The sequence below is a fragment of the Pelodiscus sinensis genome, chromosome 3 (assembly GCF_052426305.1).
Source record: "Pelodiscus sinensis isolate ZL-2025 chromosome 3, ASM5242630v1, whole genome shotgun sequence".
Classification (NCBI taxonomy): Eukaryota; Metazoa; Chordata; order Testudines; family Trionychidae; genus Pelodiscus; species Pelodiscus sinensis.
This window is the reverse complement of record NC_143054.1, coordinates 12,728,036-12,748,355: the sequence shown is the minus strand read 5'-3', so window position 1 is coordinate 12,748,355 and position 20,320 is coordinate 12,728,036. Positions and strand designations below refer to the sequence as shown.

The window sequence follows — 20,320 nt, the reverse complement described above, 5'->3', positions numbered from 1 at the left end:
TAAGCAGACTCCACGGTCCAGTGTTGATCAGTTCTAAAACAGACAACCCTATGGACAGATACCCTGGGAGCAGCTCTGCCAACAGAACAATACCAGATCTGAATACCCACTTGACATTTTAACCTTTAGAGACAAACCAGAGACGGTAATATTGTGTATGTCAAATAAAAGAAGAATAATTGAAGCATCGAATAGCATAGAGCATGAAGTCAAACTAAGGAGGATACCCCCTCGCTGGTTTTCCAGTGTAACTGAGCTGAGTCAAACTTGGCTATGTAGAGAACCAAAAATAGCTTTCCTGGTCTGGAAACTTATCGTCTTGCTCATTCCTATCCAGTTCAAAGTAGCAATCATCAGAGAACACTAGCTAATGTAGCTTCAGTGCATTGTGTTTACTCAGCAAAAGATACATTTGCAAATCTGACTGAGTGGAAAGTATAAGTTACTGGTTACTGTGCTTTGTGGATACAATGTAACAAGAGTTTCCTCTCCCCCCCCCTCCTGCCCCAAGATTTGAATAACATTTATAATTTAGCAGTTAACTGAAATGATGACATACCTACCACAATGGAAATAAAATGTATGCTTATTTATAATAAAGCTTATTTATAATGTGCTCCAAGCCAGCATTATGAACTGTCTTCAAAAGACAAAGTAATGCTGGCAGAAAGAGCAACTGAGGTCGGAATTAAGAAGGAAAGAAACTAACTTGTTAAAAAGATGCTCCTTCCATCCTACCCTGGGATGACCAATCAGGAGGCCAATATGATGCAGAATGGTAGACTATGAGGGGGTTTTGTTGTTTTTGAAAGCTTAGGAAATTACACACACAAAACAATGTTAAAAGGTTGAAGAGTCAAGCACACAAAAATGAGGAAATGCTAGAACTAAGGTTTCCTGTGCATTAATTCAACCTCCTTGTGCGCATGCACTAAGATACAGTTCTTAATTATATGATCATATACTGTTTTTTCCATAGGACCCTGCCTCATTCTGTACACAGGAGGATGAACCTGCTCTGGAGATGAATCAGGGTTGTATAATGAAGGAGGCTGTTGTGTAGGGCCCTGCCTCATCTGTTATTGCAGAATTTAGAAGGAACATCAGGAGTCAGATAGGGGAATGCAGAAATGGATAGGATGATGTTATGGTTAAGGCAGTTGAAACCTTCCCTGGAGCACTGGATTTTATTCCTGCCTATGCCACAGAGTTCCTGTGTGACCGTAGTCACTTAAATCATACTTTTCACAAGTAGTGTGTTCCTCATTTTCTGGGCACATAACTTGAGACCTGGAAGTCTAGTTTACAAAGCGCTGAACACTCAGAGCTGCAGCTGAACCAATGAGAGCTGTTCTCTGAATATGTGAAATGCTATTAGGGATGTAAAATCCCATTTAATCAGTTAACCAGTTAAGTGTTACATTTAACCAGTTAACTGATTAAACTGGATCTCATGGGCAGGGGGCTGTTCCAGCCTGACTGGGCCCACTGTGCCGCAGGCTGCTCTGGCCAAGCTGGGAATGCGCAGACTGGGCCCACAGCACCACAGGTGGGTAGGGAGTGTTCCCTTCCCCCGACCCATGGTGTGTCGGGCCAGGCCAGGCCAGTTAACTGGTGACTCCCTAAATGCTATAATGCTCACTACTCAAAAAGGGGAAAAAAAAAACCCACAAAAAAACCAGTTCTTAGTCATTTTAAACTGGGTCCCAAAATTAGCTGAAACTTTTGACCTTGATCTCTGTATTTCAGTTCTCTATTTGTAAAAGGGGAATAATAGCTGTGCATCCCATATGAATGTTGTGAACATAAATTAATATCTGAATAGCCCTCAGATACTACAGCACCTTAGAAAATCCCTCATGAAAACAGTATGTCTGTCTTCACAGAACAGTTTGAATAGCATGCAGCAAATAAAGGATGGGACCACACATTGAACAACAACGGAAAAAAAAATATTGAATGGCTGCTCATTAGGTGAGCACAATCCATCCTGTGCACTTAATGAGCATTCAGAAAAAGAAATAAGTAATCATATAATTAAAGACTGTACTGTAAGGCATGCATAGACACCAAGGGCCAACCGACAGTAGTACAGGCATCCTTAATTCCAGCACATTCTAACTTTTCAGCGACTGACTTCACCTTACAATGGTAATGTTGTAGTTTTTTTGGGTGATGCTTAATTTAAACTGCAAAGTTTATGTATATCTATTTATACATAAATTAGGTGCAGTCCTCAGGCTCCTGGCAAGATGCAATATGGCCCTTGTCTCCACCAAGGCTGGGTGCTCCTGAATTAAGATGTACCTTTTATTTAAAAAAAAAAAAAATCATTTGCAGCAGTTTACTGTCATTGCAACACAGCATCAAGCCTAATGCAGAGCAATAGTGCCCTCTTCTGGAGGACACTGAACATAACCACCATTCAAGTATTAATGGGACAAAGCTCCCTAGAAGGAACTAAGGGTATGTCTACACAGCAGAGCTATAGTCAAATTAGGCTGCGCAACTTCACCTACGTCAATTGCGTAGCTTAAGTCGAAATAGCTTAATTAGGCTTTTGGTGCTGTTTACACAGCAGGAAGTGGAAGTACATTCTTCCTTCGACTTCCCTTACTCCTCGTGAAATGAGGGTTACCATGAGTTGAAGTAAGAAGTCCTGCAGCTCAACATTATTTCGAACTAAAGGCTTGTAGTGTAGACACGCTCTTTGTTATTTCAGAATAACATTAATTATTCCAAAATAACACCGCTGTGTCAATGTTCCCTAAGGGAACTACCACAGCGCAGCACAGTCACCACAGATGCTACCTATGCCAACGGAAAGGATTCTCCCCCCTCCCACCCCAGCACAGGCAAGCCACCTCCCCGTGAGGCGGCAGCTGGGCTGAAAGAATTCTTTAGTTGACGTACTGCTGGAGCTTAGGTTGGCTTAATTACATGGTTCAGATGCGTGGATGAAGGTAGGTCAGCCTGACGTAGTAGAGACTAGGCCTAAGTAGTTACAGATTTAAGTGATCTGCTTTGCACTCTATTTGCTTGGTACAGGTAGTTGGAGAGCCTTCACTACCAGCAACAACAGATGCGCTGATGATAAACATTGACGAATGTACATAAAAAATATCTTCCTTTTATCATGGAAACATATGGTGCCTGCATTATGTAAAGGGACACATTTAGGCTTAAAATTGTATTTGAAATAAATCAGCTTCCCTTGAGTGTTACTGATACCACACACTCTTTAAAAATAATTTCAAGCAAATCTTATTTTACACTATCAATGTTGTGAACATTTTGCACTTACTATTTGTATGCATCAGTGTGTTTTGTACAGCAACAAAGAGGAAGAAACAGGGATTATCTAATGGCTCTGAACAGAGGAGCTGAAAGTCTCACCAGGCCCCTGGACAAGGTGGGAGAGAGGGGGACTCAGTGGTCCCAGAAGGGGTGGGAGCTCAGGTGGAAGGGACAGGGATGGTGTCAGCCAGCCCTGCCTGCATTCTCCTTCACAGGAGCAGCAGGATTAAGAAAAGAGACTAAAAAAGGGATGGAATGAAAGGAAGGTTATAGCCTTGCAGATTGGGAAGGAGGAGCTTAATGAAGAACAAGGTAGCAGGAAAGAGAACACGAAGGCAAAAACAAACAAAAAACCCAAGGGGCTAATGAGACAGATACAGGAACAGATGAGAACATAGAAGAGATGTAGGAGAGGGAGAGGAGTTATGCACAGCCTTGAAGCACAGGACAAGCTTGTATTTGATGCTGAATGTAAGAGTAAGCCAACAGAGGGATTCAAGGAGGGGAGTAATCTAGTCTAGCAGATAGGGGATATAGAAGATTCTGGTCCTATGTGCCTACTTTTATGTTTGTGCTTGTGTATTTTGCTGGATTGGGGCCTGTGGATGCAGCATTTTGGAGGAGCTGGAGGTGAGTGAGATAAGGATGTTAAAATTGCAGTTACCTGGCTAGTTGTGTAGTCAATTAAGGGCTGCTCTGCAAAGCTGCAAAGGGGTCTCGCTCTAAGAGCCAGCTTGCACTGGGATGGAGCAGTCCCGGCTTGTCCTGGCTCCAGGAGCCACCCATGCTGCAGCTTTGCATTTTAAATGTAGTAACAGCTGCCAGGCTCTTACGATGTTTAAAATGCAGAGGCGCAGTATCCCAGACCAGAAAGAGCCAGGACTGCTCGATCCCGTCTCATTCTGAATCCAGCAGCCTCTCTTCGTTGTAGCTGACCCTGTCCGCCGCGAAGAGGCTTCTCTGGCACCAGCCCCTTTTTGCCGCAGACAGGGCTGACTGAGGCCAGAATCGCCCCTGTGTGCAGCCATCACTGGCCGCTGTGAACAGGAACTGCTGCTGGAGCAGCTGCCCACAGCAAGCCTCAGCCTGCAGCAGCTTCTACGCCGGCTCCTCCCAGCACTTGGCTCCTGTTTCCCCCTCCCCCTTGTTACCTCTTATAGAGGCAGCAAGGGTGGGGTAAGAAAGCGAGTAGTCGATACTCCACTCAACTACCTGATAAGCTTAAGCTAGTGAACTAGTCAACTACTTGCTAACATCCCTACAGACTGAGACAACAGCAGGGGAAGCCACTGTGCACAACTCAGACATCTGCAGAAAAAGCAATTTCCTTTTTCTGCTTTCCAGGCCCTAGTGCAACGCTGAAGGATTCAGGCTGTAGACACCACAGTGAAATTTTGAAATCCAAATGATTTCCATTAAACTGTTTCTCTTGCACTCTTTTTTATTCTAAATTTGCTGAAGAGACGTTTCATTTGTAGTTATTTTTTATTTTACACTTGTACATAAAGCCTAACGTACATTCCAGGTCCAGAGGTCCCAACGTGTAAAAAAGCCTGAAGGTTCCTATTTAAATGGACTGGAATCATTGGAATCCACTCTCTTCCCTCCTTTTCTGGGACTTATTGTCCCAGGCAGTCACTGAATCTTGTGAAGTTCTTGGCCTCAACGAGAGATTGGATGTTTACTGGATAACAACAATAACCAGGGTTATAATAGTTAATGCCAAAAAAGCTTGCAGAAGGGAACCTGAAGTATCAGGCTTCTAACGCTGTCCTCTTTTCTCCCCTAACAGTAGAGGATAGCAGGCAATTTAAACTACAGAACATCTTTTGATGCTCCAAAGCTCCTTGATGTTCTTTTCTCTGCAGTTCCATTTGTGATAGCTGAGTCCTTGACCTAGTAATCTGTAAATAGGTAGAAACAATGAAAGCTGGTATTAAAAAGAAATCAAGTGAAAAAACAGAAAATTGATACTCACCTCAAGCCTTTTTTCAAGTGATTCTATTCTGTCTTTTTTGCTGGCCAAGTTAGCTCGTGTGTAGCGGTTCTGTCCTGGTAGGTACAAAACCTGGCTATAGCATTCTTCCCACACCTGGTTATAAGCCTCACTTGAGAGCTCTCCATGTCCCATTCCTTGCTTTACCACTTCCATCTCTTGTGCCAATATATCCTGGGCCTGTTGGAAATTATGAGAAATAAATTACAATCATAAAACACAGACCACGAGAAAACAACTTGTTTTCAGTCCTTCAGAGTGCAATTTTCAGGGGTAATTTCTCTTGCTATACAAAAAGGCCACATTAGAATCATAGAACCACAGCGCTGGAAGAGACCTCAGAAGGTCATCAAGTACAGCCCCCTGCTCTAGGCAGGACCAATCCCAACTAAATCAACCCAGCCAGGGCTTTGTCAAGCCGAGACTTAAACACCATTAGGGATGGTTAAGCTAAATATGAAAAGCAACACGAATGTAGTTGAATATAAATTAAACCTTGGCAGGGGGTTACTTACAATGGAGCTATTCCTCATTTCACACAATTTAACCAATCCCAACTATATGCTATACTTAATAAAAGCAGAGACAGGTTGAGGTGTCTAGCACTGATGCAAGAGGGGGGAAAAGATAAGAGCAAATTATCTTAAGCAGGGGAGAAAGATCAGCTGCTTTAGCACATACTTAAAGAAAGGAAAATATCATTTTCTATTTTCTGTTTCTTGCTCTCTGTGGCACAGTTTAGAAAATCTGTTCTAGCAAGAACGGATCATCAAGTTTCCATGCAATACAGGCGACAATGCAAGAAAGAAGTCTCTGATTACAGCTGAATAAAATATAGCTTGATCTTGGAGAAGGACTTGAATGTTCTACCATTTCCAATTCAGCATAAGCAGCTTGACAATGAGGAAGGAACAGGGAAGAGGAAAAGACTCATGCTGCTCCCCCATAATCAAAAAGCATGACACAATCCATCCGGAATACATATGCCTCCAAAAGAGACCTACTGCACAAGTTCCAGTCTGTTGAAATGACCCTGGAAAGAGACATTTGGGGCATGTCTACACAGCAGCACTATTCTGGAATAACTGACATTATTCCGAAATAACAAAGAGCGTGTCTACACAGCAAGCAATTATTTCGAAATAATGGCAAGCTGGTGGACTTCTTACTCCAACTCCTGTAACCCCCATTTTACGAGGAAAAAGGGAAGTTGAAGGAAGAGTGCTCTTCCTTCGACTTCCAGCTGTCGAGACAGTGTCAAAAGCTGAATTAAGCTATTTTGACTTTAACTACGCAATTGAAGTATCTGAAGTTGTGTAGCTTAATTCAACTTTTGCTCTGCAGTGCAGACATGCCCTTAGACATTAAGATCAAACTAACAAATAGATTTCAAAAGTTCCTCTCACAACCACAGAATGCTGCTACTGTTCTTGAGACAAAATGAAGTTTGAGAAATAAAAGATTACAGGGAAAGTTTTCAAAAGTGGTACTTTAATTTTAGGGTTGGTACCATGACACATCTTATAAGCGCCTGATTTTGAAGGAGGTGCCAAACACCTGTCTTCTGACAATTAAGGAGTATCAAGTTGAACATGCCAAAACTGAGGCACCAAACTCACTAGTCATTTTTTAAAATCTTTGCTTATTTCAAAATAAATACTAAAATACAACATAAGAAAGTAAGAAATCCAGTGCTCCAACTTCAGGAAAAACCCTTGATACATAACAACACAAAAACCCCTGCACAAAAGAATTGTAAGGTTCCAGAATTCATTGCTCTGTTGTATCAGTGTAACTCCTTCAACTTCAAATGTAGTTACACTGACAGAAAGCTGGTGTAATGTAGCAGTGAAACTGACTACTTGCATTAGCATCAGATCTGCTATCCATAACAAATGCATAAGGGAAATAAAAACTACCACGTGACATATAATATTGACAGAGTCATAACTAAACCTTTCTTACAGTATCACACAGAGGTATAAAAGGCAAACTCTGAGTTTTCAAAATGTAGTGATTCACTAGATAAATCACTGAACTTCAACCATGCTTTATAGCAACACACCATCAAGAAGACTACTTGGGTATTTCTGAAATCATCTTATCTGGTGAATCTAAGGAAAGGCTATTTAACAACACAAGCCTGTAGCTCAGAAAGAGGTGTTACATAGTTAACTAGTAAGTATATCGGTAAGCATGAGGCTTCCCAGTACCCTTACTGATTAACCTGCTGTTGCTGGTGGATTCCAGTAGTAGCCAATCATGCCAGGCTGGAACAGCTCCGGTCCTAGAAGAGCTAGCAGGCCAGGAGGCGGGACCCCACAGCTTCAGTGGGACCCCACGAATGGGCAGCAGGCCCGGAGTTAAAACAGTTAATTGTTGTAACAGTCCTAAGTTCCAGTGAGGTTAATATAACTAAATCCCAACAAAGAGTAATTTTTTTGCTAGTATCGATTGACATCCTTTGAAAAATTAGACTACGGAATTGTGAAAGCCCAGGCTTATTGGCTAATTGTGTAAACCAGGGTTGGAGAACCTTTTTTAGGGTCAGGGGCCACTGACTCAGAAAAATCAGTTGGGGGCCGCACACAGGTGAGAAGCAAAAATTAACAAACCCTCACTCACATGGCCTCTGATTGAGAAGGAGAAAGACTCTCCCCTTCTAGCCTGCCTCCCCATCCCACCCCAAGTCTCTGGTGTGCAAGGGGAAGAGCCTCCACACCAGAGTCTAGGGGGGGCTGAGGCTAATAGATTTTGTGCCCCATAGCAGGGGGAAAGGACTGGAGCACCAGCATGGACTCCCCAATGCTGGGGTAGCGTTGTCAGTGGGAGAGGGTCTTCTCTTTTTCTGAACTTCTGTCAGTCAGGGAATTGTTTTTTCCACACCAGTGAGTGACAGAAGATTTAGTGACAGAAGTCCTAGTGTAGACATACCCTTACTTAAAGGTTATTGACACATCCTCAATGGCAACTCTCTCATGGAGCCAACTCCACGGTTTTTCTTCTGACCTGCCAGTCAGTCACTTGGCTGTGAAGTGAAACATCTGTAGCCATTTAATAAATTTACTCCCAGAACCAGAGAGATCTTGATATGTCATTTTGGTCATACAATGCAAGTGGGAATGGAACTCTGAAATTTTCTTTGTTTCAATTGCAGCCAATTCTGCCTACCTAGCACCCCCCATGTCCAGGTAGCTATGGTTTAAACTGAGTTGCTGCAATTGCAGATCATATTGATGTAGAGTAGTAGACTTGGCAATGGCCTACATCAAATGCTATAAGCCTACAGCCATATTAACTATAGTCTATTTTGAAGCTGAGTGACTAGATGAGAAAGAGGGATCAAAAAGGTTGAATTATTATTTTCTAGGGATGTTAAATTTCAATTAATCAACTATTCGATTAGTTGATAAAGGGGAGGTGAGGCGCTTACTATCCTGGCTGCCCCTCTGCCTTTTAAATGTAGTGGGCCCAGAGCTCTTACTACATTTAAAAGGCAGAAGCACAGCAGGGAATATGGGGTGAGCGGGGACTTAAGTAGTTCCTGCTCACGCCATTTCCCCACTGTTCCTCTACCTCCCCTGTCCCCCTCCCGAGACAGTGCTGGGGAGAACTGGCTTTTAAGCTGGCTCTCCCCCGCACCGGTTCCTGCTCCTTCCCCCGCCCTCCCCCCACTCCTTGCTGCCTCCACATAATAGTTCACTCTTCTGTAACTCCTTTCATGTGAAGGTCTCAGTGCACTTTCCAAGTGTTACAAAACACATAAAACAACCTGTGACGTAGGCAATGGAGGCTGGAAGACAGAGAAGTCTGCAGGAGTCAGAAAGCCCCAAATTCTAACCTGGGCTCTGCCACTGCCTCATTGCATGGCTTGGAAAATTCACTTCATCTTTCTGTCTCAGGTTTTCCCATGCACAAAATGGGTAATACAAGAATTCTGTGAGCTTTAATTCATGCCTGTCCCGTGCCTTGAATATATATAATATAAAGTGGTATGCGTTAATTATTACTATGTTTATAATCAGGGCTTGACGAACCGCGGCGAAAGCCGCTCGTCAGCCCCGCACTGCGCATGCGGGCGCCGCCAGTAAAGGGGACGCTGGGCTGAAATCTACTCACCATAGGCGAGTAGATTCAATAGACTGTCAAGCCCTGTTTACAGTACATGGATTTGCTTCCACCTCAGCAAAATTGCCCGCTAACAGTGTACAGGACCACTACACAGCCAGTAGCAGATGGGAAATGAATAATATCAGCTCCAATTCAAACTTGAGGGTAATTTAATTTCATGGAACAGATTATTATCATCAAGACGTAATTTGACTTTAGCCACTTCTGGTAGGGGCTCCTATAGAGCTTTTATTTACTAACAGACAGGTGATCAGGACATTTTATCCAAAGGACATCACCTCCAACCACACAGTGCCTCCTAAAACCATGTTGGAGCACTGGCTCAGTTATAACCTCCAAGGAAAAGTGCCACCTGCTACATCATCAGTAACACTTCCTGCAACACCTACATGCTGTTTGGAGATTTCCCACTACATTTCATCCAGGCTTGAGCTTGTTTTCCTTGCAAGATGGCAGAAACATAATACCTGGAGCCCACTTGTCGCTAATCATGTGACACACCGTGCCTACCTTCTTGAGTTCCTCTTTGGAGTACTTCTCATACTGATTTTGTTCAAGGTATGTCATATGCTCTGCACTGTTGGTTCCAAATCCTGGGCCTTTCCCCTTTTTGGCCCCTGGCTGCTCTCCATATGGGTGATGCAGCAGATCAAAATGAAGCATGGTGATCATCTCTTTCTTTATCAACTCTTCACTTTTCTGCAAGTCTGTGAGAGGAGGCTCTACGTTCAAAGGTCTCAGAATCGTTTCGTTCACCTAGCCAGAAATAAAATATGTTCAGAAATGTTATGTATTATTAATGTCATGTTAGCCGAAATATATTAGTACAATGCACACAGTAATGTTGGCATTTAAAACGGAGCTGTGTGTAACAGATGATTAAAGAACTTTGTACCAGCAGAGTTACCTAAAAAACACATTTTATTTTCAGTTATGTGTATGCAACACCCACTGATTATATCCATATGAAGGCAGAAATTGGCCACAAGATGACGAAATTAGCATACTAACGGAATGATTTTATTCATTCATGATCCAAACTTAGCTGTATTACGCCTCCTGTAGCTATTGTTTAAAAGAAAGCCAAACAACTATTCTCAATGTCGCGTTAAATCCTCTTTTTCCTTTTTACAGCATTTGGATCTTCCACCATAATGAAAGACGCTTCTCTTACTTACTTCTGCGGGCCTTGGCAGATCCTTCTGAACAGCTTTGTGCATCCGCTTTAGCTCCTTTACACGCTCTGCCTCTCTAATCGCCTAAACAGATATTTCAAATGTTAGTCCAACCACAACAGTCTGATGCTTCCCTCTAATACACAAAAGATGCATGTCACTAGACTATTGCAGAAGTAGTATTTGATTTTTGTTGTTGTTAACAAAAGGCTACAGCAAGATACTGTAAGAGAATGGGGGAGAGCACTCTTGCCCTGCTCCCGCTGCCCACGTGGCCGCTTTTGCCACCAGGGGCAGGACGTGGAGCAGGAAGTGCATCCCTCCCTCCCCCTCGGCAATGGCAGCTGGCAGGGACTCCGCACTCCCTCCCTCCCCACCTATGGGGAAGGAGGGGGCAAGAAGAAGGAGGGAGTGCATTGGCGGGCAACAGCCTCTCCTCCTGCCCAGGTGGCAGTAATGACCATGCTTCCTAGGGGCAGCCTCTCTGTGGGGAGTGTGGAGGTGGGGTTGGGTCAAAAGGGTATTAGGTGAGTATGTGGTGGGTTCACAGGGCAAAAGTGTTGGCACAGGCTGTAAGGGTCAGAGGTTAAAGGGTCAAAGGGCATAGGGATGGGGGGTCAAAAGGTGTTAAGCACTGGGGAGCAAGGGGCTGGGTTGGGGCTGGAATGACAAGTAACATTTCACTCATGTATTTGCATATTCATTATCTCCATAATGAATATATAAATAAAATGCTGCTGGTCTGCCAAAAGTTTATGAATGGGTTTGCTGGTCAACAGCATTAAAAAGACTGGGAACCACTGCTTCAGAAATTCCTCCTGCCCTTTGGTTTCCACTCATGAAATATCCACTGGCTCATCCAGCTTAGGTTCCTTCCATTCTGCTGGCAGGCCCTTCCTTTTTCTCTTTATGAAATCGAGGGACTAAGTCTCTGCCTAAACTACAACGATGGAAATTTCAGAGGAGGAAAGTATAGGGGGTGTCTCACACTTTCCAATACACAAGGTACAAATAAAATGGAGAGGCATCTCTGTCTAAAACAGGAGTGGGCAATAACACAGCTGTGATTGCTGGTACCTGTGGCCATGCAAGTAAGTATAGCAATGGGGGCCTGCCAGGAGCTAACTCAGGCAGACTGGATGCAGCCTGCAGGCTGGTATTTGCACACCCCTGGTTTAAAAGCTATGGGGCGGTAACTAGCATCTCCTAAATTTTAATCCCTGTTTTGCCACTGCCTTGCATCTTAAAACAGGATACCAGCAGGCTCCACATGGATGTGCAAGAAGAGAAAAAGACAAAGAGACTTTGCCCAATGTACTTGCACAAGTGACTGCTGGACACTGGAAAGGCTGAAAAGGATAGCAGGCTTTGTCGGCTACTTAGGGACCAATGGCCATTAATTAATTATTATTATTATGCCATTTTTCCAAACACCAGCCAGAGAAGGGGTGTGTGTGTGTGTATGCAGGCAGGAAGTATTTGCTACACCTTTCCAAACGCATAAGAGCCGCCTCCTTGAACGCCTTCCCCTCAGTGCCAATAGAAGTACTGTTTCTTTAAAAGCACAATGCCGCCAAGCATCAGGTCTTGAGCAGTGCACCTAGCCCCTCACCCGGTTTTCCTTCACCCACAAAATGAACACAGTATTACTTATCCTGGTATTTATACCACACATGTATCTGGACACTTGCTTCTCACAGAGCTGTGACTGTTACTTGGTAGTTCTTTAAGGCTGTAAAGTGTAGGCAAGTGGGAATTTGGCACTCAGCATATTTTGATTTCACATGGCACTCCCACCTGTTTACGAGCATCCACATCAGCAGCATCTTCTATATAGGTATCATCCGTTTCATGTTCCTCAAGTTCCTTCTCTGCATTTTCCGGTAAAACAATCTCAAAGTCATTCTTTGGGGCAGGAAGGCCCATAAGCCCTAGACGCAGATGCTCACGAGTCTCTCTTTCCTGTTGAAAGTTCATCAAGTTTTAACCATTCTAAATGCACAGAGGGTTATATTATTTAGTATATTTCAATTTTCCTAAGGCACTCATAAATACAGAGAAAAAGTACACAGATTCCCTTCTACCAATTTTAGCCAGCTATGCAGCCAACTTATCAGAAAATGTAAGGAAAAAAGAAATGAAAGATAAACATTATTAATCCACATTCTACAAAGGACGATGACCCCAGAATTCATGCTCTATGAATATACTCTCCCAAGGCCTACTGAAGGAAGCTTCCCTGAAATCAGCTTGTGAAAGCTTCAAGGAAAGGCATTCAGAAAAAACAGCCATTCAGTGCAGGAGTACAGGACAGGAGTGGCTCCTATTTTTCAATGTCAGTTTTAACATAATACTAGACATTCAAGATGACATGCATTTCATTGAAATTAACAGTCAAAACAGTTTTTCTGTAGCCTGGATATAGGGCTATTTCTGGAGAACTGTCTAACCAGAACATTTCTTTGCAGATATCATTTCTCTAGAATTGTAATGTAATGGCTCACAGATCTGGGAACTATGCTACTATGATAAGGGCTAAAGCACAAACACTTCTGGAAACAGTTAGGAAGCTGAAGTTTAATGATTCCAAACTGAAGAGCCAAGTTTACCCTTGAAAAGAATGAGCTGGCACTGAGAAAATCACAAGAACTCCAAAATACATTTTGTCCTTTAAGCTAAGAGAAAACTTCAGATAGTAGACTAAAAAGAGCTATTTCCTTCAAAAGAACACACCAAGCACTTTGGAGTGGAAATCCTTTGCTAGCCCAAAGAGAAACACTGGTGCCTCTGGTGGGAGACATCCAAAACCACAGTACAGGCTTCAGACTTTGCCACATAAAAGGAGCTCCTGAGGTAATTCCTATATAGTTCTATGCCCTCTTACACCACATCTATTTGATGAGATTCATCTGGCAGAATACCCAGCAATGGAAACATCTGTTGACAAAGGTGATGAAAGAATCTGAAGCAGACTGCTATGTTATTGGGCATTTCAAGGGCTACCGCTCCTAATGGGTAAACTTTAAAACCTCTCTACTTCAATTATGTCAACAGGGTACCCAGATGAGAAAGTCCTATATCTAGAATTGGCAGCCAAGATATGTGGGATTTGAGGGTGGAGTGCGATTACAGGATAAATGAATCTTTTCTTGGGACTAAGTATTTCCTGTTCCACTTGAAAAGTACAAGTGGGACTGAGGCCTACTTAAATCCAAATGTCTTCATGTGATGGAAAATGTTGGAGCTCTGACTGGGTATGCTCAAAGCTGTTTTTTCTTTTTCATATGTGGTGAGATTTTTGCTTTTTAAAGTGTATCCCTGATGTGATGAAAATGCAAAGATGTAATTTTATTAGGTCATGCATGAATATTTATAAGTAACTGGTAACACAAGTGCTGTACAGGAGATGAAAATGAATTTCACATCTCAGGAAGTTAACAGAACTTTCTTCTTTCTCTCACATGTACTACTTACCAGTTGTTTTGCATGAGATGGATCATTGAAATCTGTCATTCCCTCTTCTGGATTGATGTTCAATTTATCTCTCAATGGAGTCCTACCTGGAGTTGCTCCAACCACTGGTTTAGGAGTCATTCCACCACGAGGGGTCAAACTTTCTGCTCCGTGAGATGGTGTCCTAAAGAGTTAAGTAAATTTGATATTTTAATCAAAGGGCATCAGCTCTGAAAGAGTTTGAATGCTTTTTAATAGTAAGATCCAGCTAAATGATCCGATTTTCAGAACTTTTTGTAAAACCATGCAATCTGTAATGACAGCTTAATAAAAGTGGATTCTTTCATAGAAGAAACAATGGAAGATGCACACACACTCAGAGAGAGAGAGAGAGAGAGAGAGAAATCTATTACTCTTCCAAAGCACCATATTTAAGATGCAAAGCCTTGCTATAGCCTTGCATAAATATATTTAGAAAGATACTGCAATACTCTTTGACATGAAAGGATAGGGACTTCATAAAACACTTAACATGTCAGAATGGCAAAGGCCATTTAACTTACCCTATTGATTTTATTTAACCCAGAGCAAGCTTTGTTCTGGATGCACAGATAAAAAATAGAATTTTCCACAGGTGCCAAAAATATTACAGGCCTGAATGTAATGAAGTAACATTTTTAACTTAGTTTTTGGAGGTATTGTTATAACTAAAGGCCCCACGTATTCTGCAGAAATGCCACAGATTGCCCCGGTGTGCAGGAAACATTTCACTTAAAAAGGCTTTTAAATGTTCAAACTTGCTCTGCAGATAGAATAAATAATAAATATTTAACCCATCTTAAAACTGTTGATTTAAAGGTTCTGCTTTGTTTCTTTGCCTCCTTTCAATAAGAGACATTGTATAATGCTGTTTCTAACATAAGAATATTTTTAGTTCATTTGCTTCTACTTTCTCAAGTATAATAAACAGAAGTAAAATTAAAATTTGAGCTGAAAAACTACAGTCAGAAAATATATGATGTCTAATATTTTCCAGTTCCATGGAATATGGCATTTGTGGGATATATGTTTATTTAGGACCTACTCTAAGAGTCAAACTAACAATTCCATTTCTACATTTCTACCACTATTCTAACAATTCCATAGTATTTGGATTGGCAGTACAAATATATATAAAATAAAAACATGGCAGTTTCTCTCTCCAGCTGAAACTCAGATGTGATACTTAGGAAATATTAGGATCAGATGTTATACAGAATGCCACCGTCAATATCAAACATACCAGTAACTGTATTAGTATTATTAGTAGTATTATTAAAAGATCATAGAATCATAGAAAACTAGAACTGGAAGGGACCTCGAGATTTCGTCAAGTCCAGTCCCCTGCCCTCACAGCAGGACCAAGCACCATCTAGATCATCCCCAAGAGATGTCTATCCAACCTGCTCTTAAATGTCTCCTGTGACGGAGATTCCACAACCTCCCTAGGCAACTTATTCAAGTGTTTAACAACCCTGACAGTTAGGGAAAAGCTTTCTAATGTCCAACCTAAACCTCCTTTGCTTCAATTTAAATCCATTGCTTCTTGTCCTACCATCAGAGGCCAAGGAGAACAATTTTTCTCCCTCTTCCTTGTAATAGCTGTTTTCAAGTATCTAAAAGGGTATTATGTCCCCTCTCAGTCATCTCTTTTCTAAATTAACAAGCCCAATTACTTCCGTCTTCCCTCATAGGTCATGTTTTCCAGACTTTTAATCATTTCTGTTGCTCTTCTTTGGACCCTCCCCAATTTCTCCACATCTTTCTTGAAATGTGGTGCCTAGAACTGGACACAATACTCCAACTAAGGCCTAATCAGCACAGAGTAGAGCAAAGAATAACTTTTCATGTCTTGCTTACAACACTTCTCTTAATGCATGTTTGCTTTTTTTGCAACAGTGTTATATTGTTGACTCATATTTGGCTTATGGTCCACTATGATCCTTAGATCCCTTTCTGCAGTACTATTTCTAGACAGTCGCTTTCCATTCTGTATGCATGAACGCTCACATACAGATGTGAGGCTCAATTTGACAAAGTGACAAAGAAAGAGGTGTAATTAGGTCTTTAAAAAAAAAAAAAAAAAAAGCTAGTATTTGCTGTAGGACAATAATCCAGTCTTGTTATTTAGAGTACTGTAAGAACATCTACCTATTCCACCATCTCTGAATAGTTTGCTTTACCTGAAGGGTGTAGAAAGCACTGTATTTGGAGTCTGAACAACTTGTCTCTGGGGAGTCACTCCAGAAAAGTCACTCTCATGGAGGGGGGTATTAAGACCACCTTTCAGGGGGGTGTCAACATTCGTCAGAGCCATCAAGTTCTGGGCTTCCTGTGAGACAGACAATATACACAGGACATAACACCAGGATTTCCATAATCAAACACTGTTATGCAAGTTTAATAGACCTAGTGTTAAACTATATATGGATGCTGAATAGTCATTTAAATTTGAAAGTAGTTTGTTGAAATTATTTAAAATTTCCTAATGTTAAGACATATACACTGGCCACTTACACATCTTGCAATACAGCTGAGTACAGGTTGCATCTCTATAAACCAAGGCTATGTGGTCTGGCAACATCCATTCTAGGATCAGAGAGTCTGGGCACACTGCAGGGAGGGGAAGCCCATCCTGCTGCCCAGCTGGGCTGCCTGGGAAAGCCAGAAACCTGGGGGGAGGAGGTGGCACAACAGGGGTGAAGGGCGGCAGCAGTGGGGACACAAATGACCTCCCAAGGGCTGGAAAGTATCCCTCATTTGGAACCAGTCTAGTCCCGAGGGTGCTGGACCAGGAAAGTTCAACCTGCATTTTAATCTTCCTGACCAATTACTGTATAACACAAGAGTAAAAGTTACAACAATGAGGGAGCTGATTAATATTTCAGTTTCCTTCAATGTGGTAGATACCACAGCTAAGATTTTCCAAAAAAGATCCGTGATTTCTGACATGCAATTAACGACACTTTAAGGACTCTGATTTTCACCTGCCCTCTGAAAATCAGGGCCCTTTAAAGGTGTCTTAAGTTCATGCAAAATTCATCAACATCATAAAGCCACATCTAGATATGATAAATCACCTCTCCAAAAGACAGTAGCTACACTGAAGAATGAATTCTCCCATTGACCTGGAAGTGTCTACACTAGTGCTTAGTTCAGCCTTGCATGGGGGTAAAATTTTTCGAAATCCTATGTGATGGAGTTAGGTCAACTTAATTTTGTAATGAAGACCAGGCCTTAGTCATTTTGGAAAATCTTGGTACATGCCTGAAATGGGTCCTTTAAGAACCTTTTCTTCTCACAAAGAACAATTTTATCCTTTGGTCATAAAGAAATCAGACAACCCTAAAGGGTAACAGGAGATTAAACAATTTTGTACAAGGACTGTAACTGTAGAACACAATCCCTCTATTCTCGTATCTTTCCATGCTTGAGACAGGTGGTTATTCCACCCCATGATGAAGTATGTAATCACATGGGGGCGAGATACTGCAGGAACAGGTGACCGTCAGTTCCTGAGAGAAGTGGGAGCCCCACAGGGTTCCTCCCCTTGCTGATATACTGCCTCCCATGTATTGCCAGTGCAGCTGGAGATTAATCCACTGACAGTGGCACCACCTTGCCCTGGTCTGCAGCAGCTTATCTTCACCGAGCTTATGGTACTGGTGGATCTAGGAGTGCCATGCTCTGCCTCTTCGGCCAGACCTCCTACACATGGCTCATGCTGCCCTTGCCCACAGTAAGGGTGCATCTAGACAGCACCCTTCTGTAAAAATTAGCTATGCAATTTGCGGTACACAAATTACGTTGCTTATTCCAAGTCCAGGTCAAAACAGCTTATTTTGAAATTTGGCGCTGTGCAGATAGTGCCAAATTTCAAAATAAGGCAGTTTTCTGACAAATCCCTTAACCCTCGCAGAACAAGGGTTACAGGAACACTGGAATAGCGCACCCACTATTTCAGGAAATAGTGGGTGCATTTAAAGACATGGCGTTGCTATTTCAGGATACTTCTAAAACAGCACCACAGTCGAGACGTACCCTAAGAGAGTTACCTATTCTCCCTGTCCACAAACCTACTGCTTATGAGTCCTGCTCTCTTCAATCTAGGGCCTCTCAGTTTGTGATGAGGTGGTGCTACAGTGACTATGGGTATTACAATTCCCTACGTAAGCAAGTTTTATATGAGAACTGAGAGATCCCACAAAAGGTGCTCTGTGAAATTAAAAATAGTACTTTTAACATTCAAGCTCACAGGTATATTGATCAAAGCTCTTCTGTTTTATTAGTTCTATTTTTATAAACTATAGGGTTTTCACTCTTGTCGTGTTGTCTTAATAAACTCTGGAGTGGCACAATTGTTTTTTTTCCTTTGCTTAGGGAGGCTTGCTATGACAAAGTCTGAGAACTCTCGCTCTCAGATAACACAGAGCTTCTTCTGTATATTAATTTTTTACCTGCAGGATCCTGTCCTGTGCTGCTGGCGTTTTGGGTGTTCTAAGGGCGATGCTGTTGTTGGTGACATTGTATTCAGACAAAAGGGTGCTGGAGGCAGAGTTAGTAATTCCAGATTCTTCAGCTGTCTGACGTGCGATCTCGCTGGCCTGGCCTACTTTCACTACTTCCTCGAGTTCTGTATCTGAAATCTTTCAAAGGAAACAAGTATCAAACAGTGAGACACCTGCAAGAAAAACTTGTTTGCCCAAAGGTATCAAGAACTACATACCCAAGGAAAAAGAGAACACTTAAAGAATGCTCTCCTCAAACCCAGCTAAAGTAGATACTCTGCTCCTACTTAATGCTCTGGCTAGTTTCAATGCTTATTCAATGCATTTAGAAAAGGAACAACCTGCCTGAAATGTATGATCATAAAAAGGTGTGAGGTGGAGAGGAAGAAAGGAATATAGGTGCAATGGCAGTGCAAGCTTCCCTACACTGCCAATGTACGTCAGCTCTAACCTAGGACAAGGACTTTTCTGGATGACACAAATGTCCTATCTATGCGTCTTTGAACAATTGGTCTCTGTAGCTACTGCATGTCCTGGGTATGGAACAGTGACCATTAGACTCTTTTCACATAGGCCACCAATATCCAACAGACGGTAACAGTTCCCATTTGATCACAATTTACCTGGGGTGCTGGAAGCACTAGTTTGCTTCTTTTTTTAGTAAACTCTGACACTCCACTGGTCTGAAGAATAGCTGAAGGCAAGTCGGATTCTTTCTTCCGTTTCATATGCTGCTTGTCTTTTTTACGCTCCCTTCCTTCCTTCTCTCTGTCACAACGGACAAGAAAGTCATTTAAAATACTCGGAGCTGATCAGCAAAGCAAAACCGGCAATTCAGAAAGAGGCATAAAATCCTTTGCTCCCTCTCCCTCTCTTATCCTCCTCTCCCACAGGAGCCCAAACCACTACCTCCCATGTGGCCCCATCCCCAGGTGGTCATCAGCCAGCACTCAGAGCCCCTGGATGGCATGGCCACAGCACCCCCAGGCTACAGCCCTGGTGCTTGTGGCCAGACAGTGTAATCACCATGCCCCAGCTAGTCCCAGGATTCAGGCAGCTAGGCAGCACAGTGACCGCACTCCCAGCCCCCAAGGTCCTCCTTCCCATGAGCTCCCCCGTACCCCATTCCCCTGCCTTGGCTGCTGAACCTCCACATCCCCTGCCCTGAGCTCCCCTCACCCTTTGCACACTTATGTTTGTTACAGGCACTCTTGTATAGCAGCTCCCCAACCCACTGCCCTGAGCAACCGCCTTTGGGGTTTGCAATATAACAGTACCATTAAAAAATGGAAGTTACTTTCACCCCGATTTAGGAAAAAAGCTTGCTGCTTTAGCTGCAGTTAGTGGAGATCCACTGGTGCTAGACAACATGTCAGTGACTGCGGGGAGAGGGAGGAGTATTGAAAAATCCTAAGAAGCTCCAAGAATTTGTATATGCAAGCTGGAGCTGCCCTTCTTCCCACAAATGGTAGGAGGAAACCAGGGAGTCATGGAAGCTTAGGAAACAAGGCTCTGCCCTTGGAGGAATACGAAGAGAAACAGCAGATGAAATCATGCACGGGAAGTTGGGGGAAAGAGTTCATAGGGCACGGAGCCAGGTCTGAATCTCTACACTGCTCACCCCTTTTTAAACAGACACTTGAATTAGGGACTGTAATTCCAACAAGAATTTCTGGTGAAGACACTTGAACTTCTATGGTTCACAATCACACAAACCTCTC

The 20,320-nt window shown here is 42.6% G+C and overlaps 1 protein-coding gene across 1 annotated transcript in view; it reads right to left on the bottom strand.

The window, feature by feature from the left end:
* CDC5L (cell division cycle 5 like) overlaps nt 1–20,320 on the bottom strand; it is a 43,463-nt gene that overhangs the window by 12,291 nt on the left and 10,852 nt on the right. Inside the window, exons 7-14 of the mRNA XM_006120665.5 lie at nt 19,223–19,367; nt 18,549–18,737; nt 16,275–16,423; nt 14,074–14,236; nt 12,397–12,561; nt 10,603–10,683; nt 9,935–10,180; nt 5,276–5,473 (exon numbers count right to left, since the gene is read on the bottom strand). Of these exons, the coding sequence (XP_006120727.2) occupies nt 5,276–5,473; nt 9,935–10,180; nt 10,603–10,683; nt 12,397–12,561; nt 14,074–14,236; nt 16,275–16,423; nt 18,549–18,737; nt 19,223–19,367 (1,336 nt within the window). The remainder of the gene's footprint in view (nt 1–5,275; nt 5,474–9,934; nt 10,181–10,602; nt 10,684–12,396; nt 12,562–14,073; nt 14,237–16,274; nt 16,424–18,548; nt 18,738–19,222; nt 19,368–20,320) is intronic.